General features: G+C 55.4%; 1 protein-coding gene across 2 annotated transcripts in view; it reads right to left on the reverse strand.

The window, feature by feature from the left end:
• Positions 1-23,272, reverse strand: part of TBC1D22A (TBC1 domain family member 22A) — a 260,985-nt gene that overhangs the window by 80,048 nt on the left and 157,665 nt on the right. For both annotated transcript variants that reach the window (XM_061124319.1, XM_061124318.1), the window contains exon 9: positions 16,844-16,953. In XM_061124319.1, the coding sequence (XP_060980302.1) occupies positions 16,844-16,953 (110 nt within the window). The remainder of the gene's footprint in view (positions 1-16,843; positions 16,954-23,272) is intronic.

Below are 23,272 nucleotides of genomic sequence, written 5' to 3' on the forward strand. Positions count from 1 at the left end.
CAAACACACACTCATACACACACACGCATGTGTACACACACGGGAACAAACACACCTACACACACACATCTTTCCTGACTAGAGTAGGAGCCGCGGCCACTACGAGACAAAACTAAAAATGCCTACAAGGCAACCACGATCTTTTCCCCACACAAACAGAAAATGAGCGGACTCTGACCTAACTTCCTGCTGCGGTTTCTCCCACGTGGATTTCAAGTGACAGGCCCTGGATCCCAGGCTGTCACGGCTCCACGAGGGCAACTCCAGCAGGAGGCACCGAGGCCCCGCGTGCGCTCTGCTCAGCTCCACGCGGGGGGAAGCACTCTGGGGCGGCTGCCCCACGGGCCTGGAAGGATGTGCTTTGTAGACGGGGTGACAAGCTGGTGGGTCTCGCTACACTGAAGTCTGGGGAAGGGAGGGCTGTCACAGACCGGCACTGAGTGGACAGGAGCGCTAGGACCCAAAAGGCCTGCACGCGTCCAGAGAGACCCCCGGCCGCCCCTCCGGCAGAGACAGGCAGCGGCACGGAGCCCGAGCTGCCATGCAGCTAAACATTCACGGGCAGAGGAATTCTGGTTTGGGACTTGAACTTGCCAGGGTTAGCCCTTAAAGACTTGATTTCTCTCTGGAACTTGGGTGACAGAGGAGATTCACACTTGAATTCGGGGCATGCTGCGTAGCTGGAAGCTTCCACGCTGTCATCTCACCTCACGGCAGCATTTCCGATGAGCCGGGGGAAGCAGTCAGGCTGGACATATTTAAGGATGAGAAGTAACCTAAGAGTGGTTTTGCAGCCTCAGGTAGAGGCCTTGCAGATTACTGCATCACTGTTCAGGTCTGACGAGCTCCAAAACCGTCGGGACCAGGCTCGGACGCCCCCTCCCCGTGGACCCAGGAGGATACTCAGAGAAGCAGGGGTTCCGCAGGGGGCTGGCCTGTCCCTAGAGGCGGCGGGCTCCATGGGGGCACCATGTCCCTGGCTGAGCGGGAAACTAACGGTTATGCAGAGAGCCAGCTGAAGGAGCTGGAGACAGCAGCCCTCAAACCCGGGCTCGGCTTCCAGGGGGAGGGGGTCCGACCGGTGCCTCCCCTGCCCGTTCTCCATCCCCAGAAACACTGGCTCCAAGAAAGCGACTGACCACCCGCGACTCCCAGAGTCGAGGCCGCCAGCAGGCCCAGCCCTCCGCCCAGCTCTCAAAACCGGCCGCTCCCCGGGTAAGGCTGCTCCTCAGCACAGCTCTGCGGCACGCGGGGAGCCTGCCCGGGCCCAGGGCCGGCTCCGACACGGAGGGTCAGCCTGAATGACCCCCAGATTCAGTCCGCCGGTTTATTTGGCTCTCACACTAAGATAGGACTTCAAGCTTCTCATTCAGAAGAAATAAAAATTATTCTTCAGTCTCCATCTGCCACTATTTTGTTTTATTTCTCAATTTGTTCAAAACCCAGGAAGGGGAGATGAGTTCTTTTGAAAATCCAAATAGTAAGGAAAGAATAACACCTGAGAGTCTTCAAAAAAAAAAGCCTGCATCATGAAAGGTCCTGAGAAGACTGACAGATGAGGCCTCGGTGTCTGGACTTAGGCAGGGGGTGGGAGCGGGGGCAGAGAAGACCCGCCGCAGGTCCGGCACAGGGGGGTCAGCTGAGGGATCCAAGCTGAGGACCGTGCCCCTCAGCAGCCAGGAAGCCTCTGAAGGACACTCCAAGGACATTCCAGAGCCGGAGGCTGAGCCGGAGGGCGTGAGGTGCCCACAGCAGCCTCCCAGGAGTGGCACCTGGCCCCAAAGGCGCCCAGCAGGCTCCTGCAGCCTCTGACGAGATCCCGAGTTCTTCCGGCTGAAGGAGGGGGCACCGACCCCAGCATCCCGTCCACACCCCCGCCCTGCCCGCACACACACATACCCGGCACAGAACCTATCTGCTAAGAAAGAGAAAGTATCTGCAGGCAAAATAGGAAGCAAGTGAGAATACTGTGTATTTATACAAATAGTCACAGTAATAATATGATAACACTCCATGAAAAGCAAACAGGCACACCTCTGCAAGCTGAGATTTGATTCTGGGTCTTTAAAGAATGATAGAAGAATATAGAAAACTTATTGCTCGGAGGGAGGGAAGGAAGGTCTGAAGAAATACAACGACCTTCTGGGAAGTGATTTTACAGAAGGTAAAGTCCGTATCAGCAGGGAAAAAACTCAAAGCACGCACACCGGGCTCGCCTCACACTTCGGCCATAACCAACAGCACTTCTGGGCTCCTCAGAGCAAAGGCGGACTAAATCCTTCTGAAGGAACATCTCAGACAAGGGCAGGCAGGTTCACTCATGTCGGCTGAGTGGGAGGACCGAGACCCCTCCCCTCTGTGACAAGGGGCCGTGCCCGACCAGAGACACGGGCCCTCAGCACACCCCACAGCCCTTCCCGGCCAGTCTCTGCGGGAAAGTGCCCTTCCGAGGCTGAAACCAAACCTGCCCCTCTCACGCACCCTGGACATGCATCTGAACACCTCGCGACACCAGGCCCTGTTTCGGGCCCCCTGTGATCCAGTGAGTGCAGTGAAGGCATCGATCCATTCAAGACCAGTGCAGGGTGGACGGGGTCTCCTCCCTGGGTGCGGTACCCCCGCCTGAGGGCCTCCTACATGAGAAGTAGGCCTGAGGCTGCTGTCCTGAGACTGGCCCGTGTGCAAGGTCGGCGCTCCCCCGGGGGGGGCCTGGGGCCAGGATTGTGGGTGCCCCCACCTCTCCTAAACCAGTGAGAACGGCTCACTGGCCGCCACGGAGCACCATGCTTTATGCTGAATGCCTGCTTTCCTGCTGGTCCGTGCCAGCAGAGGTGCCTATGGCAACAGCTCCCAGTACAGGCCCCAGTCTTGGCATTTCTTGTTGGTTGTGTTTTGGTTTTGGCTGAGCTGGGTCTTGCAGCACAGGGGCTTGGTCACCCCAGGACACGTGAGGTCTTGCTTTCCCAACCAGGGATCGACCCATGTCCCCTGCCCTGGAAGGGGACTTCCAGGGATGTCCCGGGTGTGGCCTTTCTCACAAGCTCCCGGGAGATCGGGCCAACTCGTGGCTCGGGAGTTAAGCATCTCCGGCGACTCCACAGGGGCAGGACTCCTGGCAGTGCGCGCCGGGGCCCCTCTGGGCCTTTTTCCTTGGCCCGCGCACCCCACACACGTGCACTGGGAGGAGTCGCAGCCACTGTGCTCGATTCCCAGAACCTGGGGCGGTCCTGGGTCCCCAACACAGTCGGGAAGGAAAACAAACATGGGACTTGTGTTCATAGGTGATGGTCTGGTCGTCAAGCAAACGTTCATCATGCAGGCCACGCAGACGCACATGCGGTCTCACCACGACCCAGGGAGCCCTGAGGTCAGAGCACAGAACAGGGGCCTGACCCAGGGACACACAGAATGGGAGGCCAGGGGCAAGATGCAGAGAGCAGGCAGCCCCAGCAGCCGTGGGGACGCGGGCTCACGCCAGGCGGGCAGCAAAGGCCAGGGTGGCGGGAGGGGCCCCGAGGAAGCTGCACTTGATGGGAGATCATCACCCCAAGGCGGGAAGGCCATGTGGGGTGCCAAGGGTGAGACCCCAGCAAAGCTACAGGACGACACGAACGGCACAGAAAGGGCAGCCACCGCAGTCACGAGCTCTGCACTTGGAAAAGGTGACTCTGGCTGCCGAGGTGAGCCTAACAGAGGAGGCCAGAGAGGACGCGAGGCGTCGGTCGGTCACCTGCCCGAAGACCCTGGGCCCAGTGAAGATGAAAGCGCCCTGCTGGAGACTCAGTCAACCCAGACAGTCCAGACCGCGTGCGTCCAGCAAGCCGCACTGGCTGGTTTTGTGAACTTGAACGGAGGCCTTCTCACTTACTACTATTAGTTTGTTCATTTCACGTGTCTGGCTGGCACCGCGGGCAGTGGAACTCACTCTGAACCCTGAGCACGTCATCCATCGCATCAGCTGTCCCTCCAGGCTGACAGGCAGTGGTTACACACACCCTCCACGTCCTCATCACAGTCTCTGGGCAGAGGGGAGGAGGAGGACAGAGCCCCACGGCATGCTGCTCGGGGGGAAAGACGGTGGAAGCGCCAGTCGCTCAGTCGTGCCCGACTCTTCGCAGCTCCATGAACTTCAGCCCACCAGGCTCTCCTGTCCCAGGCAAGGATACTGGAGTGGGTCACCATTCTCTTCTCCAGGGGATCTTCCCGACCCAGGGATCGAACCTGGCTCTCCTGCACTGCAGGCAGATTCTTTACCAACTGAGCTACCACGGAAGCCCTTCTCAGGCAGGAGGGCGCTGCAAAAATTTACCAGGCCAACTGTTTTCCCACCAGCGAGCCTAGTTTCTTTGATCTTCTGTTTCCTCATCTGTTACATGGAGACAGGCAGGCTCCTTCATAAGGCACTGGGGGTGTACACACAAAGTGTGAGCCCTTCTGCCCACCCATTCCACAGGTTCCCGGGGGCCATCGGTCCCGGGACGGGATGAGGGCAGAAGGCCCCCCCAGCCCTGGCAGAGCGGCATGGTGCTCCCCTGCTAACTGCTCAGAAAATGGGGACAAGCTGAATGCCTGTGTTGGGACACAGGCCGGCCAGCACCGGTAGCTGGTGCAACAGCATCTGAAGGGAGTCCCGGTCAGTTATAGGCCTGAGCTATAAGGAGCAACCACTAACGGGAGGGCGGGGAGAGGAGAGGCCGCCGACAAGCCAGAGTGAAAACAGACAGTAGCAAGAGAGGCCCCCTGAGGGAAAGGGACCCCGGAACGGGGCCGTTCCAAGGAAACGACATTCCGGAAGCGGCAAAGCCGTGGAGATGCCGAGAAGACCCCTGGCTGTCAAGGGTTCCGGGAGAGGGAAGGATGAACAGGGGAGGGCAGGGGGTTTTCAGAGCAGTGAACTACTCTGGACGATACCGTAATGGTGGACGTATGTCCTGGTGGTGGTGGTTTAGCCACTAAGTTGTGTCCAACTCCTTGCGACCCCAGGGACTGTAGCCCGCCAGGCTCCTCCGTCCATGGGACTTTCCAGACAAGAACGCTGGAGTGGGTTGCCATTTCCTTCTCCAGGGCATGTTCCCGACCCAGGGATTGAACTCAGGTCTCCTGCATTGCAGGCGGCGTCCTGCATTATAGGTGGATTCTTTACGGACTGAGCCAGTAGGGAAGCCCCTTAAGTCCTTATACATTTGGCCAAACCCATAGAATGCACAGCACAAAGAGGGAACCCCAATGTCAACCGTGGACTTTAGTTAATAGCAATATACCAATTGCAGCTCATCAGTTATAACAAATGCACCACACTAAAGCAAGACGTTAACAACAGGAGCAAGTGTGTGTCTGTGTGCAGGTGGCAACAGAGTATATCAGACTCTCTCTGTACTTTCTGCTCAATACGTCTGTAAACAGTTCTCCATAACTTAAAAAGTATGCAATGCATCCAAAAGAAGGTAGGAAAAAGGGAGGAAATAATGTGAAATGAATAGAAAATAAATAGCAAAATGGCAGCCTAAACTCCAGCCATATAAATAATTTCATGAATGTACATGAGCTAAACACACATTAAAAGGACAAGAAAGCAAAATCCAACTATAAGCTATCCACAAGAAATGCACTTTAAATAAGACAATACAGATTAAAAGCAAAGAGATGGAAAACGATAAATTAGTATTCCTTGGAAATACTAATCCTAAGGAAGACGGGATCCCTATTTTAATATCAGATGAACTGGACCCAGGACAGAAGAAATACCAGAAAAAGAGGAATATTTCATAACAATAAACACACAGACTCACCAAGAAAGCATAATCATCCTACATATATATGTATCTAAAAGTGTCTGCTCTCATCACTTCCATTCAACATTGTACTTGAGGCCCCTGACAATGCAATAAGGGAAGAAGAGAAAATAAAAGCCACACATATTAATAGAAAGAAGTAAAATTCTGTTTATCTGCAGGTGACGCCCTTGTGCCCTTAAAAAATCCTAAGGCATCCACCAAAAAGCTCCTGGAACTAATAAATAAATTTAGCAAGATCACCAGAAGCAAGGTGCGGTGTATTACATTTTCCAAAAGTGGCCACAACAGTATCTCTTATCCCAAATGTTCTTTTATGATGTGATCAGGCCACTCCTGCATCAAGAGATGAAGTCAAATTTCCCTCTCTTTGAATCTGGGTAGGCTTGTGCAACTTACACCTTGCTTTCTGGAAGTCTTACTGGGAGCCTTGAACCATCACATCAGAAGTCTGACTTTCCCAAGGCCACCGTGCTGTGAGGATGTTAAGCCACGCAGGGAGACCACAAGTGGGCAGCTCAACTACAGTCTCAGTCCTGGGGTCACCCAGGCTTGGGCACCACACACGTGAAAGAGTGAGGCTGCAGCTGATTCCAGTCCCAGGCAACAACCTAGGCCAGCCTGCGAGTCATCCCATGGGGCGCCAGGCGGCGTGGTGCAGACAGCAGGTCGAGGTGCATGCTGACCGCAACCCTGACCCACAGACTCCGCGAGTGAGACGAAACACATGCTCCAGTCAGCAAGCTTCGGAGGAACTGATACACAACAGGAACCGGAAACCTGTCAGTTTACAAAACGCAACTGTATTTGTATAAACCATCAATAAAAATTTTAAGAAATTTACAAAGAAAGCTATACTATTTAAAGGACTATTAAAAAAAAAAAAAAAAAAAAACCTACCTTGAAATAAATTTAAGAAAAATTAGAAAAGCCCATACACTGAAAAGTACAAAAGTTTATGAGGATAAGTTAAAACACATTTAAATAAATTTTAAAATATGCCATGCTTACAGACTAGAATAAATCAACATTGCTAATACTGTTAATTCTGGGAAAACTAACACACAGATTCAAAATATAATCCCATTCAAAAATCCCAGGCCCTAAGACTTTTTCCAAGGCTTTTTTGGGTAGGAAATGGCTAATGACAAACTCTCCATAAAAATTCAAAGAACTAAAAATACTCAAGACAATTTTTTTAAAAAAAGCACACACTAGAAGGACTTACCCTACCAACTCCAAGAAAAGCCACAGAGGCTAAGGCAGTGTGTGCACTGGCATTAACACTCCATTACCAGGTCAATGAAACGTGATCGAGTGTCCAAAAACGGACCTACACTTAAACAGTCATTTGATTTTCAGAAAAGGTGCCAAAGCAGTGTGTTCTGGGAACAAAACAAAACTGCTCTTAAGAAATGCAGCTGTTATTAACTAGGAAACCTACATTTAAAAAATGAGCCATGATGCCTTCCTCACACCACACAGAAAAATTAAGTCAAGCTCGAGGACAGACCTAAAAGTAAAAGCTAAAATTACAGTGTCCAAAAAAATTAAATAAAATTATAGTTTCTAGAAGAAAAACACAGGAGAATATCCTGGCATGCTAGGGGCAGGAAAAGGAGTTTTAGTTATAGGACACAGAAAATCATTACCACAAAAAATAATAATAATAAATTAGAAGTCCTCAAAATTAAAATTCTCTGCTCAGCAGAAGACATTGTTAAAAAATAAACTGACAAGCCACAGTCTTGGGAAGAATATTCCCATCCCCTCTCTCCATACGTAGAGATGGAGATGATGTACAGTGAGGCCAGTCAAGGTGGCCACTCGCCTCTCTGTCCACCCCTACCTGACCACCGCCTGCTTCACCCACACCTGGCGCTGCTGACCGACCTTCCTTCCTACGTACTCGCCCCAGGCTCCGGCCAGTGACTGTTCTTATCAAAGCGGCAGTGAGGGGCCTGCCCCTCAGCGGGTTTCCCGGGTAACTAATGAGCCGACCTGACTTTGTTGTTGTTTAGTCGCTAAACTGTGTCCAACTCTTTGTGACCCCGTGGACTGCAGGACACCAGGCTCCCTTGTCCTTCACTATCTCCCAGATTTTGCTCAAATTCATGGCCATTGAGTCGGTGATGCCATCCAACCATTTCATCCTCTGCTGCCCTCTTCTCCTCCTGCCCTCAATCTTTCCCAGCATCAGGGTCTTTTCCAATGAGTGGTGTTGGAGAAGGCTCTTGAGAGTCCCTTGGATGGCAAGGAGATCCAACCAGTCCATCCTAAAGGAAATCAGTCCTGAATAGTCATTGGAAGGACTGACGCTGAAGCTGAAGCTCCAATACTTTGGCCACCTGATGGAAAGAGCTGACTCACTGGAAAAGCCCCTGACGCTGGGGAAGACAGAAGGCAGGAGGAGAAGGGGACGACAGAGGATGAGATGGCTGGATGGCATCACTAACTCAATGGACATGAGTTTGAGCAAGCTCCGGGAGATGGTGAAGGACAGGGGAGCCTGGCGTGCTGCAGTCCATGGGGTCGCAAAGAGTCAGACACAGCTGAGCAACTGAACAACAACAGCTCTTCACATCAGGTGGCCAAAGTTGATCACAGCCTTATCTTGGCGAAGGGCTTGCCTAAACTCAATGAAGCTATGAGCTATGCCGTGCAGGGCCACCCCAGATGGATGGGTCATAGTTAGCAGTTCTGACAAAACACGGTCCCCTGGAGGAAGACATGGCGAACCACTACCATATTCTTGCCACAAGAGCTCCGTGAACAGCATGAAAAGGCAATCTAATTCCCTCTTTAGCGGCAAACTCCCTTTCCTCTGGGAACAAAGACTGCCTCCATGTCCTGCCCATCATCCACGGAGGTCACTCCAGGACTTTGTTTCAGACATGCAAGGCCCCCCACCCACTGAACCATTGATGTCTCTGTCACCGACTGGGCTTTTCTTTGGTCTTGAAGCTGGGGAAACATGGGGCCTTGTAGGCCTGCGGGGTGCAGCCCAACAGTATAGATAAATACACACAGAGGACTGCTCTCCAGCGTAAGTAAAAGCAGGGACACGCAAAGCTGGTGAGCGCGTGGAGCAGCCAGACCTTACTTCCGATGAGTGTGTGAAGTAGCGTAACCAAGCCGGGGGAAAGGTCTGGATGTTTTTCATAAAACTAAGTATACCTCTATGCCACGACCCAGCGAGTTCACTCCTAGGAACTGACCCAAGGGAAACAAAGTGCACACCCACCAGAGGATGTGTGCACGCGCGTTCGAGGAGATTCCTTTCCTGAGACAAAGGGAAGAACCAGCCTCGGCTTCCAGCAACTGCAGGGTGTTTCGACAAACGGATACATTCACACGGTGCAGCACTGCTTTGTGATTAAAAGGAATGAACCATCCATCCAGCAACAACATGCATTTCACTGTTTTCGATGATACTGTAGATGAATTTATTTTTTAATCTTCATTTTTAAATTGGCACGCAATAATTCATTCTTAATGAATCTCCCGCTGCAGCTCAGTAGCCCACACATTCTTGTCTATTCAATAAGCCTTTCTAAAACACTGCCAGGAGTCCTCACTCTTCTCGACTATAGCTCTCAGATCACGTCTCCGAGCCTGATGCATCTGGATAGGAGAGAGCAGAGCCTCACGTGGACCAGACTCTGGGGCCATTCGCTGTCCACTCACAGGCGGGGTGCAGGCCCGGCTCTCCGCCCCGCTTCTGCTGCTCTGCTGCCCTTTCCAGGAGGAGACGCCTGATGCGAACATCAGAAGCCAAGTGGGGGCCACGTGGGTGTCCTCTCCACCACTTTCCCAAGCAGCGGGCCGGCCCTTTGTTCTCTGTCCTTGGAGCCTGGCAGGGAGTGAAAACGGATCAAGGTCCTGGCTCCTTCTGAGGGTCCTCGGGCCTCTCTCTCTCTTGGAACAGAACCTCTCGAGGAGCTGGCAGGCTCTGGGTCCTGGGGTGGGCCGTGCCTATTCTCTCCCTGGCTAACTCACTGCAGCGAGCTCACCCCCGCCTCCCCGTCCCTCCAGCCCCCGGACACAGGCCTGGTCATCCCTTTGCCAGTCACTACAGCAGCGCGCTGCCAGCCTTTCCTCTGACAAGTAAGCTCCCAGATAAAACAGTTACTTTCACCAACATCCCCATCACTTCCACGCCAGTAACCAGGTCTTAGAATTGAGTGATTCTTCCCCAAGGAAAGAAAATGTAAATGACTAATTATAAAAGGCTACGGTTCCTTTCTACTCCAAGAGGCCGTCCTGCTAAGTAATGAATCTGAGAGTAATGATCTGACTGCAGGGCGGTCAGGTATGGAAGCCGTAATTCAGGAGGTGAGCGCTCCCGGCAGCCCTGGCGCGAGGCGTTAGTGAAATGAGGAGACTGGCGAAGGCCCAAGAACAATCCCCGAGCAGGCCAGGACAGGCTCGGCCGGCCCGGGCTGGGGACCCGACCCACTACCTCCTGGGGCCGGCAGGCGGGGCTGCCGCATGGGCCCTCTGGCAGCTTCCTCCCGGGAAGTACAGGGGAACACCCCTTGTTCACCCCAAAACTCATGGACGGCGTCCTGTCATCCCGTCCTAAGGCGGTCCTTCATAGAGACACAGCCGTCAGCAGGACCGGCTCAGACAGCTGTCGGTGAGCTAACCAAAAACCATCCCCAGAGGCAGCGTCACAAGGACCCAACCCCTGAAACCACTGGAAGAAATAATGGCCCTTTTTTTTTTCCTGCCTCATGGCTCATGGGACCTTAACTCCCCAACAGAGGGTCCTCGGCAGTGAGAGCCTGCAGTCCTAACCGCTGGACCGCCACGGAATTCGCCTACCTAATTATTTTTAGAAGTTAGATCTCAGAAGGCTTCCCTGATGGCTGAGCGGTGAGGAATCCGCCTGCCAAGGCAAGAGGGACGGGTTCAGTCCCTGACGCGGGAAGACCCCAGTGCTGGGGGTCAGGGGCAGCTGAGCCTGCACCACGACTGCAGAACCGTGTGCTCTGGAGTCGCGGAGCGGCCGCTGCTGGGCCCACGGGTCCCGACGACCGCGGCCCTAGCACCCGGGGGCCCGCGCTCCACAACACGGGGAGGCCACCGCCACGAGAAGCCGCAGCTAGAGAGTGGCCCCACTCACTGCGACTACAGAAAAGAAAGCCCGGGCAGCAGCAGAGAGACCCAGCAGAGTCAAAAATAAATACGTTTAAAAATAAAATAAAGTTGCAAATTCAGTTTTACAAAAGGTACATTTCTGGCTGCAAGCCTGACACGGGGCCTGAGGAACACTGACCTCGGGTGAGACCCGAGTGTGGCCCTGTTGTGCCGACGGGACGGGAAATCCCAGGCCAGGGCCACCCAGCCCGCGCTCCCGACGTCCCAGATGGGCAACAGCAACTCACGGTGCTGGGGAACGAGGGGCAGGACCCGGGCAGAGAGGCCCACTGCTCCGGGACCCCGGGCACGGCTCCCTGGGGCCCAGCCCGGCCGACAGCCACCCGTGAGGAACTGGCTCCGTCCTGTACTTCTCCTGTGTGAGCTCACCAGGGGGTGTCTCCGAGAGAGCACCCTCCCCGCGGGCGGTGGCCCCCACGGTGCTCAGCCAACCGCCGGGCTCCCTAGGGCCCTTTCCAGCGGCCGGTGAGGCCCAGACTGCATCCATGGTGACACCGGGGGACCGTCTGCCTAGGCCGCCCTGCTGGCGTGGGCTGTGAGGCTCTGCCCCCAGGGGTGGCAGGTAAAAGTGCTGGCACACGGCACGGACAGGGCGGCCCCACCAACTATACCCTTAATGCCACACGTTCGTGAGAAAGGCATTTCCTTAGAGGATGTCGCGGGCGGCACAGGAACAGGTTCTAATCTCACGACCAGTACTGTGTCAAATCTCGACCCCTAATAAACAGCTTTTCAATATTATCTGGGGAAGAATGGGAAGAACACGTAAAACTATGGAGTGCGTGCATGCTTAGTCGCTCAGTCGTGTCCGACTCTGCGATTCCATGGACTGTAGCCCACCTGGCTCCTCTGTCCATGGGATTCTCCAGGCAAGAACACTGGAGTGGGTTGCCATTTCCTCCTCCAGGGGATCTTCCTGACCCAGGTATCGAACCTGCATCTCTTGTCCATCTGCTGCATCGGCAAGCAGGTTCTTTACCACTAGTGACACCTGGGAAATAAGGCTCTCGAGACATGCATCCAAAATGCTAAACTTCTTCCAGAAAAGCAGCTGGTGCAACTCTTTGAGCTGAGAGCGGTAATGGATACGTTTTTTCAAGAAACATCATTGATATTTGACAGAATGACCGACAGGCAAACTCATTATTCAGACTCAGGTATCGGGCAGACATTTCCTCAAAAGTGAACAGAGTCAGCCCGTCACTTCAAGGGAAGCAATTCACAGCATTTGTTGCCAATAATATTTGAGCTTTGAAGCCAAAATTCAAATTTTGGAGAACTTTGACCCACCACTCTGAGCATGACAGTTCTTTATGAGGTGGTGGTAAAAACGTGATTAAAAAAAAAACTTTTTTTTTGTTGTTGTTGCTGTGGACCATTTTTAAAGTCTTTATTGAACTTGCTACAATACTGCTTCTGTTTTATGTTTCAGTGTTTTGGCTTGAGGCATGTGGGATCTTACCTCCCAGAACAGGGATTGAACCAGCGCCCTCTGCTCGGGGAGGCAGAAATCTTTCGCTTTGGGAGGTGAAATCTTAACCGCTGGACCACCAGGGAAGTCCCAAAGGTGAGTCTCTGATACGACTCAATGAAACGTGATGTTCAGAATATCAGCATACCTCAGGCATCCCGTATGCTCCAATGACCAATGTCTGATGTTACAGAACCACACGTGTAAAAGGTCCGTTCCGAGCACAAGACGGGCCAACGGCTTTCACTGTGACTAAGCACAAAGGTTCACTAACACGGCTTCACAGTCACACTGCAAGTGACCTTTAATAGTCCTTTTTATTATTTCTCAACTAAAAATTTCAGAACACAATGTTTACTATAACCAGAAGCTACCATCTCTTAGGTCGTGGTACAGTATTAAAGGGAAAGCATCCGGTCATCCAGAAAGCTATTACGGTACTTCTCCCTTCTCCAACCACACACCTACGAAGTCTGGGTTTTCATCATATACTCCAACAACAACAAAAATACATATTACAACAGGCGGACTGTAGAAACACAGATGAGAATTCAGCTGTCTTAAATCAAGGCAAGTAAAAGTAAAACCGTGACTCTCTTCTCATTAAACATTTTTGGTTTGGTAAATACTCATTTATCTTAAAAGTGTTTTACTTACAATAGCATAGAATGGATTTCTTGTTGCTAAAGTAAATCACTAAATGGTTTTACATTATCTGGCGGAGCTCTAACTGGTAAGTACTGGTAGAATCAGCCCCACTAGTAAGAGCTCCCTGACCCTCATTATTAGGAACGGCAGGCAGCCCTGAGACGCGGAGTGGAGACCTCGCTGCAGAACCACCGTACTGGTTCTGGACGGCACCTGGATTCCCGGGGGCGGCTCTTCACCTGATCTTTACACCTCGCCGGGCACTGACGCCTGGCCTCCTGGCACCAGCGCGTCTGATGACCCCTCTGCGGTTCCCCGTCGGCTCCCCTCCCGTCCCGACTCCCCTAGGCGGCCCGTGCTCACTTTAGGGAGCCACACCCAGCACCCGGCGTTTGTGGAGGAGGGGCGGAGGCTTGCCCTTTCCTGGTCCACACCGGTGCTGGGCCCAGGGCCTCCTCTCCCGGCTCCCCGCCACCGTGAACCAGCGGCGGAGGGACGCACGGCACCCAGCGCTGGGCCTGCAGGTGCCAGGTGCCCCCACACTCTGGCCCCAAGCGGCAGCATCTCACATCCAGGCCCCTGGGGGAGCCGGAAACACAGCTTCTCCATCCAGGCTGTTGGAGGGCAAGAGTATGAACAGATGTGCGCTGTTCTGCAGAACTTTCCCCAGCAAAACGGAACTCACCGCCACTTATTTCAGCTGGGGAAGGCCGTCCAGCAGGCTTCAGGGCGGGGGTGCGGGTCCAACACGCGCAGTCTGCTCGAGGGCGAGCAGCTCCGCCCCGTGTGCTGCTTGCGAGGCTGAATCGCCAGCGGGAGCACCGACGGGCCGGAGTCGCTGCATACTCGCTGGGGTCCCCTCTTCCCCGTCACCCCTCCAGCCACACGACGCCCTGGCCTTCCCCGCAAGGAGACTCTGACGCCCTTGCTGAAGCCTCTGGCAACGGGGTGGACCGCCATCCCACGATATAAACCTGAACTTCATCAAGTACAGGAACAACGCATGAAGACCAGGCTGAGGGTTGTACTCAACAAAACCAAAAATGAGTTTTCTCAACGGTTCCCAACCAGGGACCGATGTGATGAAAAGGGCGCTTGAGGAAGGCGCCCAAGAAGTTCCGAGAGGCGTGGAGAGGACAGAGTGCGACCAGGAGAAGGCACGTGAGCTAAGACGCAAGAGCAGCCAGGCCCTGGGGCGCTGCCTTCCTAGTCCATGCTTCCTCTTAATCATAGGAGGATAGCCTCTTAAGCACCACAGCCTCATGGTGTGTGGTCAGAGGCTAAGTGGCCTCCAGCTCTTTGCGACTTCACGAACTATAGCCTGCCAGGCTCCTCTGTCCATGGGATTTTCCAGGCAAGACTACTGCAGCAGGTTGCCACTTCCTTCTAGAGGGGATCGTCCAGACCCAGGGATCGAACCTGTGTCTCCTGTATTGGCAGGCAGATTCTTTCCCACTGTTCCACCTGGGAAACCCTCACAGCCGCACACTCAACCAGTGACAGACGGTGGCAGCCCTTGTGCACAGTGAGAAGCACCCTGGGGAGCTCGCACGGGGTCGCCAGGGACGGCCTCATCTGAGGGAATTCCAGAAGAGCCCCCAAAACCCCCAGGCGCCCGCAGCGGACCCCCCTGAATCCTTGTGCACCGGAGGATCACGTGGAATCAATCACAACCTCGTGTCAGAAAGACGGATGGCTGCTGCCGGCTTGCGTCCGTTGTACAAACACACACACGCGCACGCACACGCGTGCCAGAGAAACATTATGCCTTCCACGCAGCACCCTTGTCAAGAAACCCTTTCATCAGACAAGAAATCTCGGGTGAAAAATGAAAAGCCAGCATCGATTTCACTGTACAGCTGATTTTATTTACAAATAGATGCCAGATAATCTTGTATTTAAATGGCAGAAGTTCCATCACTCATGATCAGAGAGGTGACATTTGAAATGTATTAAGTTTCACACTATGATTCAATCTCTTTTCCAAGGAGGAAAAGAGTCTGAAGTTTGGGAAGAAAGACTAAAAAATAGGAGAACAGTATCAGAGTGGGGAAATGATGGATCGATGCTGGGCTGAAATACGTCTCCAGCAGGCACATTTCTCTTTACAAGGCACAAAATGTGTCACCAGGCAGCCTGATGGGCTCTCAGATACGAGGTTCCCGTCGTTCAACTCCAGGAAGGGCTTCTGCTTTCTCTGTCAATTCCTAAGTTAACAAGGGGGAAGGGGATCCACACAGTTTTCTTCAAGAGAATTGTCATAGCTGATTTATGCGAATTAAACCCAAGGGCCTCAATCTTCTGTTGCCTGTTGTTCAGTCGCTGAGTTGTGTTCGACTCTTTGCAACCCCATGAACCGCAGCACGCCAGGCCTCCCCGTCCTTCACTGTCTCCCGGAGCTTGCTCACATTCATGTCCATTGAGTCGGTGGTGCCATCCAACCATCTCATCCTCTGTTGCCCCCTTCTCCTCTTGCCCTCAATCTTTCCCAGCATCGGGTCTTTTCCAATGAGTCAGCTCTTGGCCTCAGTCTTTGAACGACATCTTAGAAAAGCCTCACTTGGACCACTTCAAATCAAGCAGCTGAGCTGAGGCCTCTCCAGCCAGTGGTGTCAGGAACACTTGCTGCGACAACAGCTCCGGAAAAGCTGAGGCTTGTGGGGGACACTGGTGACAAGCGCATCGCCACGCCCTGTCCTCTCGCTCCCAGCAGAAGGACCCCACTCTACCTGGGACAAAGCGGTCCCGGCGGAACCCAAGCCCCCTGCACAGCCTCTGGCCTGGGGCGGCCATCTGTGCAACAGACCGTCCTGGAGTGAGTGACCAAAACGAGCCTCAGATCAAAGCCCTGTCCCAGGCTTTCCCCTCCAGGCCTCACTCTGCCCCCATGCGTGTCCCTGGAGTGGTGTTACGCTGGGTGACCCGGTGCTCACACAACCCCACTTCATCCCAGAGTGGGCGCAGCCCCGGGCACCAGGTGGGCATCTGAGAAAGCCATGTGGGCACCAGCTGAGCCAAACGGGGCCTGCAGCTGGCTCAGGGGCTGGCCAGCTTCCTCGGCCACCTCCTGCCGCACACAAGGCCCCAGCCCACCTTCTGCCCCTGACCTGCCAACTGCGTCCTCCCCAGGCACCTGTGGAAGAGCCTCCCCACTGATACATGGGGGCGGAGGATTCCATCCAACCACCAGGCCCTGGGGGACTGGCTCCTCTGGGAAAATCCCAGTCAGTGGCCCAGCTGACCACGGGTCTAGCAGAATCCCACGCACAGGGGTCCCACGCATGCGGGCAGGATGCCCTCCGGCTCTCAGCTCCCTCTGGGGCCCGGCGCCACGTCCTGGAATGCCAAGGCCCCTGAGCTGAGGATGGCAGGGCAGGGGGGCCAGCCACCCACGCGCCCCACGTCACTCTAAATCCAGTGCCCTTTAAGGGGCAGGGTCCTCTGAACTCAGTTCCATGGACAGTGAAACGGCTTGCCACCATGGCCTGCGCTAGGGGCAGAGCCACACAGTCACGGCTGCAGCAGACAGGGAGGCGGGCCTCACGGGGATCAGGCTCTGCAGGGGAGGGGTCCCTCCGAGCCTGTACTGTGCCCCCCATGGACTCTGCAGGGGGGGCCTGGTCCCCCTGAGCCTGCACTGTGCCCCCCACAGGCTCCAGGGGCCCGAGTGCCCCCAGACAGACACACGTGTGCCCAGCAGCAGAGTCGGAGCTTCAGAAGGCTTGAGAGGCGGCCGCGGTGGTGGGGGCGGGCCCCGGGCGGGGCTCACCTGGATGCCGTCCAGCAGCCGGCTCATGCACCAGTACGTGTCGGCCTCCACGTTGCGCAGCGCGTCCTCGGGCACCCGGGAGATGTCGGCGGAGTCCGCGTCCTCGTCGTCTGCGGGGCGGGGGGAGGAGACAGGGAGCCGTCAGGTCTCAGAGGATGTGCGATCAGCTCGCAGGAATGCCACCCCCCCCAGGACCCCCCTCCCTCCCGCTTCTCTTGCCCTAACTGGACGACTCGTCTTCCACCTCATCACTTAACGGGCCGAAATTTTAATACCTAATTAGTTGCAGGTAATTAATATTCTGAATCCTCTCCAATTAATTAACATAATTAATATATTGTAAATTGTTTTTTCTTGGGCATTTCACATCCTAAGAAGAGGGGACCTAACCAAGGGGACCTAACCAAGATCGGAGTTTCTCCAAAAGATTTTTTAAAAATTCTGCTTCTAATGTATTCACAAATTCACTCAGTAATAAGCCCTCCAAAAACCTGCTTCAAGGTGAGAGTTCCCAAAACCACACTGGATAAATACTGCTAGGCTGTGAGCAAACACCAAGACAGCAAAAACACAGATGTGTGTGAAAGGAAGAACAGGCAATGGCACTCTAAGTAATTTCTTCCTTCAAGTACAAAAATGTAATGAGAAAACATAACTTAAAAGTTTCAAAATGCAAAACAGATGCCTCATTGGAATGGCTTATCAGACATTTGAAGAAACTGATTTTAGCTCCTTAGAAAAATTGCTATCATCCAGCATAACACTCATAAATGTTTAAAAAATTGTGTCTCCTATTTCTCAAATTTTATTTACTTTTGTTGTATTTTGCAAATGTGCATGGCATCCTTGCAATGAAAATGTTCTTTAAGAAAAGAAACACTTCAGCCTGGAATATATTTAGAAAGTTTTAAGTGGGTAAAAATGACAATGATTACAATAACGATAACTGCTAACATGTATCGGGTGATTATCATATATGCCAGGCACTCTCTCGTGTTTTAAACACACTGACTCTGTTAGGGCCACCATTGCACCCCTGGGAAAATGGGAGGCAGAGAGGCAACAAGCAGCCTGGGAATGGCGGAGTCACAGCGTGGACTCGTGTGTGTCCCCAAGCCTGGGCCAGGCCTCTGCACTCAGGCACACCTCGCACCTGCCGGCCGGACTCCTATCCCGTGCGAGGCTGGGGGAGCCGTCATGGACACCCTCCCGCTCTGTTCTCTGTTCACAGCAGAAGAAAGTAAGAACAGGGCGGGCGTTTCCAGGCCGGCATCCCTCAGGCAAGCCAACTGGCTGGGGCCTCAGGAGCCCAGACAGGCTGCCACGGCCCCAACACACGCACACCCCTCGGGGCACAGCCTCACGGCCGCGTACACCACACAGCAGCTCTGGCCCCAAGTCCCTGCAGCCCCCTGGGAGCGCGTGTGTCCTTCAGCACTCTCACCCGCTCCTTCATCTGCTCCCTCACTCACTCAACAAGCCTTTGTCGGTTTGGTCTGGAGAGTCCTTTTACTGAGACATAATTCAACTCGAGTGTACAATTCAGTGGGTCTTAGGATCTTCAGGGGGTGAGGTAGCCATTGCCACTCTCTAACTCCAGAACGTTTTCATCACCCCCAAAACACACCCTGAGCCCAGCAGCAGCCCCTCCGAGCCCCGGGGCCCCGGGCAGCGTCCCGTCTGCCCCATGGACGTGCCTGTGTGGCCCTCTCAGGTCAGGGGACGCAGGCCACGCAGCCTGTCCTATCTGGTTGTCCTCACTGCACACGAGGCTTCCAGGAGTGACTGAGTCTTCCCTCCTCTCTGCGGCAGCATGACCTCCCGCCGCATGGACCTCCCGCACACATGGCCATGCCGTGTGTATCACCCCCCCTCGATGGGCACTCCCTGCGCCCCTACACTACAGACCCCTGGGCGCAGAGGTGACGAAGAACCAACGCCCCCGAGGAGCTGGCGGATCAAAGGGGGAAACGACTTAGAAAATGGGAAATGGCTGACGGGGCGGAGTGTCTGTTCACAGCCAGGCCCTGGGGGGCAGACCCACGCGGCCCGCCCTCCCCTCCAACGCAGGACTGGGGTGAAGCGTGCTCCGAGGCCAGCTCTGGGAACCCCCCAGCCCAAGGTGCCCATGAACCTGCCCCCCGGGGGCTGCGGGCCTTCCTCTGCCCCCGGGCCGGCCCAGCCAAGCACCTGGCCTTGGAAATCTGTCCGGGCGGCCCGCGTGCCCACGGGCCCCGATCATCCAGGGGATGGAGCCCGCCTGACTCCGCACACGGGGTCGGAGAGGCGGGAAGCCACGCCCCCAGGGCTCCCTGCTGTGCGGCACCCTGGGTGGGGGGGCTGCCCGTGGGTACCGGCCCCGCCCAGCATGACGCCCTTCCTGCTGCAAGACCGAGTTCACAGGCGGGAGTGGAAGTGGCCTGCTCGGGCCAAGACTTCCTTGCTGGGAAAACTTCCCCTGAACCAGAGCAGAGCTGACTGCTTTCCAGCCTCAGGGCGCCGTGTCCACAACAACCCGAGGGCTCTGTGGGGGTGTCTTTCCTCCACGTCCTCACTTTTGAGAGTCTTCAGGGCATTGACCTACAAGACCTCAGCCCCTCCCCGGGTCACAGAGGAGGCAGGGCCGTCCCAGGCCAGGATGGCAGGGAGAGGATGGCTGCGGGGGTCAGGCGCGAGCCTCGGCGATTTTTCTTGGTCTGTTTAGCGGGCTTATTATGTGATCTCAGGAAATGTCGGAGGCCTTTTCCAGGTGTCACTCCCCGGAACAGGCCATTTGTTCCTCTCCGACGTAAGGAAGTAGTGGCATTTAACTCAGGCAGCCCCCACGCCGATCTGTCTTCTGCAGGTCGAGAGAATCGGAATGACCCCTGCTGTCAGAATGAGATAAATACCTCTGTCAGAGAAGAGCGCTGGGAACAGCGCAGAACCGTCCAGAAGCCCCGGGCTGGGACTGCTGTCAGAGTCAAGGGACAGAGCAGAAAGCCCGGCGGCTGCCCTGGTAGGGGGCACAGGTGACAAACCGCTGGCGGTACCGGCGGGCGCGGCTGGACCAGACACCAACAGAAAAGCAGGCGCTGCAAGGCTCTGTCTGAAAGAGGCCGCGCACTGAGCCCCAGCGAGTTCACACCGCGGGGCGGGCGCCAGCTCCCGGGGTCAAGACCCCCTGACCCCCAGGGTGCGCACCTGCCCCCGGAGCTTGCCCGCTGTCCTTACGGTCCACGGGGCAGGGGGGCAGAGGGGCAAGGGGTCTGCGCCTCAGGTCAGTGGGACTCAGTGACGGCAGAGGCCGAGGCCAATGAGGCGGGACACGGAGGTGAGGCGTCCCGGCCACCGGCCCAGGTTCAGGGGCAGAAACAGGACCCAAAGGGCAAAGCTGATAAACTTACAGGAACAGGACAGCAGACGGACCCGACCGTCAAGGACGGACGTGCGGCCTGCGTAGCTACATGGCAGCAGGCGCGTCCAAGCAGCGGCTCTGGGTGCCGCCCCGGGACCTGGGCCGTGTGGACATCCTGACCCAACCTGTGAAGACCCTGCAGGCGAGGGGAGTGAGGGGCTCGGGGCCCCCAGGATGGAGGGGGCCCCCACGCAGCCTCCCCAGCTCCAGGCAGGGCTGACCCCACCCACCGCCCCAGGGAGCCAGAACACTCGTGGCCACGGTGGACTCTGTAAAAGAGCATTTATGACAAACATGCTACTTAAAATGACAGAATGTAAACCAAACCGGTTCATCAAAACCTGGACCAGATGCCGCGTCTTACTTTCATATTTCAGTCACAAAGGGACATCAACGCCGGCGTGAGCAACGCCGTCTCGAAGCTGCACCCAGCCCTCCTCCCCAGCTTGTCGGGGCCAGGCCTGTACGCCGGGGACACCAAGCTGGGGCAAGATCTCTAACCCCACGGGGCCCTCAGAGTGCCGGGGGGCAAGCGCACAGCTAAGCCCAGGGAGGCGGCAAAGGCGCTGACTGCCACAGTCCCGGGGAAGACGACCCGCAGTCCCAAGTGGGCCACAGGTGAACGCAAAGGCGCAGAACAGTAAAGACAGACACTTAATTAAAAACAATCTCACTTGCCTCCTTAGATCACAGAAAAGCTTCCGGGGATGGTTTGCATAAATTCTTTGGAAATGCTGTCTTGCCGTGTGATTGTTTAAAAAGCAATTTGGAAAACAACCCCACTCTTATCAACAGCTCCATTTATACGGAAAACTCCAGAACTGCAGGTCAGACAGGACACAGGGACACGGCTCAGACGGCGCCGCAGAGACCCCGGGAGGCCCCGCGTGTGACTGGCGGGGCAGGAAACCACCACCCTCTGTTTTCCAGGGAAAGGTACAGAGTGAGAAGACAGCACCCACTTCCACAGTGCAGTGATTCAGCAGTGGGGGCTGACGATGCTGTCTAAGCCACTAGGAGAGTTTAACTAAAAGTCTCTCCTCCCAGACAAACAGCCCGGGAGTGAAAGGCTCCCCGTGGTGGGGTACTGCGCTTGCAAGCCGTGACAGGCTTCTGGGGCGTCGGGGGTCAGAAGGGTCAGGGTGAGGGCGTCCGCTGGCTTTCGGAGGCGGGGTGCCAGCCGTCCTCCGCCAGACACAGGAAACAGAAAAATGGGAGAGACGGAGCCTCGTAAGGAGAAACCGCACAGGGGTGTAAGGGCTGCTTTGAAACATCCTTTGAAATAAAGGGCAGGACTCTGCTGTGCATGTTTCCGTGTCCAGAAGAAAGAAACGGTACCGGGTGGGAAAAGAACAGGCAGGTTGATGAGCTCGAAGTCCTCAGACACCATGACGAGGAGGCTGTCATGACAGCCGCCACCACCTACAGACAGAAGGCGGATGGAGGGTTTCTCCTGAGTTTCCACAGAGTGTCCTCTGGGCCGGGGTCCGTTTCTCAGGAAGACGCTCACCGGGGAGAACACTCCCAGCTGCCAGACGCGGGGCCTGCGGGCAGGGAAGGTGCCGGGTAGGGCAGAGCCAGAGTCGGGGCTCATCCCCTGGGCGTCGTGGCCGCGCTGGGCCAGGCAAGGGCGCCGGGGTCTCCAACTCCACGCGGACAGCCCTGGTCGCTAATCTCCTGGCACTGCACAATTCGGGAGAAGCAGGGCTTCCTGCAGAACAGCAGCCCCCGTCCTCTCCTCCATCGGACGGCAAGAGAGCCTGTCCCCGCACAAGCTCACCGAGCTGCCACCTCCTGGGCGGGGCCCCCACGGCCTCCCTCTGCCCCCAGGAGACCCCGGCATGGGCAAGGCTGGGGACACAGGCTGGAGCCTCACTCACGGGGATGGTGACCAGGGAGCTCTCACAGCGGGCTTCCCCACGGAGGTAAACTCAACAGGGTGGCTTGCCAACCAGAAAGAGGAAAACGGCTCACATTTAAACACGGAGGATGCTCGCGGATCCCAGGACACGGAGCACCCACGCAGGCTGGAGGGCGGCCTCCCGCACCACAGGTTTCAGGAGGCAAGGCGGCCCTGCTGGGGACCAGCGAGGGCAGGGAAGAGGCCAACACAGCCATTATGACCATGTCCATCACCCACCGCGGTCGAGCCCTGCCTGCGATGAGCCTCTTGGCGTAATCAGGAGTTTAACGGGCAATCAGCAACACCCCCTTCCCTATCAGCAAGCTGGAGCCGCTCTGTGGTCTAATCTTCCGCATCCCTTGAGCTTTAAATTTGAAACACTGACACTCCGGTGATGGAGACGCTGGCACTTCATTACATAGGTTTGGGCTCCAATGTATGGGAAGAGCCCTGCTTTGGTGAGAGAGGAGTCTCAACTCAAGACCATAAATTCAGGAAAACTCCTTGGCCCAGCACAAACAATGAACGTGATGATCAGACTGGCTGAGCGGTAGGAGGGTTTAATTCTAAAGTAAGTAATACAAAAGCAGCTCAAGGTTACAGATCACAGGTCGCCAAGAGTTTCTAATTCCGTGACAGGGTTGAAGACCCGCAGCCCTCGGCCGTGGGCAGGCACAGACCACGGGTCAAGGACAAGACAAGGATGACGCGCTCCCTCGGGGTCAGGCAGGCCGGCACCATTCGGCCACGTCCAACTGTCCACCTCCTGGCCCTGACAGGGATCCTGATGGCAAGGATCTGCCTCTCACCACCAGCGGGCTCTGTTCCCAACCCCTTGCACCCCCGCGCAAGCCCCGTCACGGGTCTCTGCCCCTATGCACCCCCCGACAGGGGTCTCCAGCCTCTCCTGCTGCAGCCCCAGCAGAAGGTACGGCTCTGGGGGAGAGGACTTGGGGCGGGAGGTGGGGGGGTTGCGGGTAGGCAGCTGCAGGTCTCTTCCTAGAAAAATGTGGTATCTGACCCCAGGGGCAAGGCCTCTGGGAACACTTGGGAAAAGAACAAGGTTGGTGTGGGGACTGAGATCAAGCATGAAGGGAAACTTCAGTATCCTTGGTGACTCTTGTTTTTA

This window comes from Dama dama, chromosome 22 (assembly GCF_033118175.1).
Source record: "Dama dama isolate Ldn47 chromosome 22, ASM3311817v1, whole genome shotgun sequence".
NCBI classification, from domain to species: Eukaryota; Metazoa; Chordata; class Mammalia; order Artiodactyla; family Cervidae; genus Dama; species Dama dama.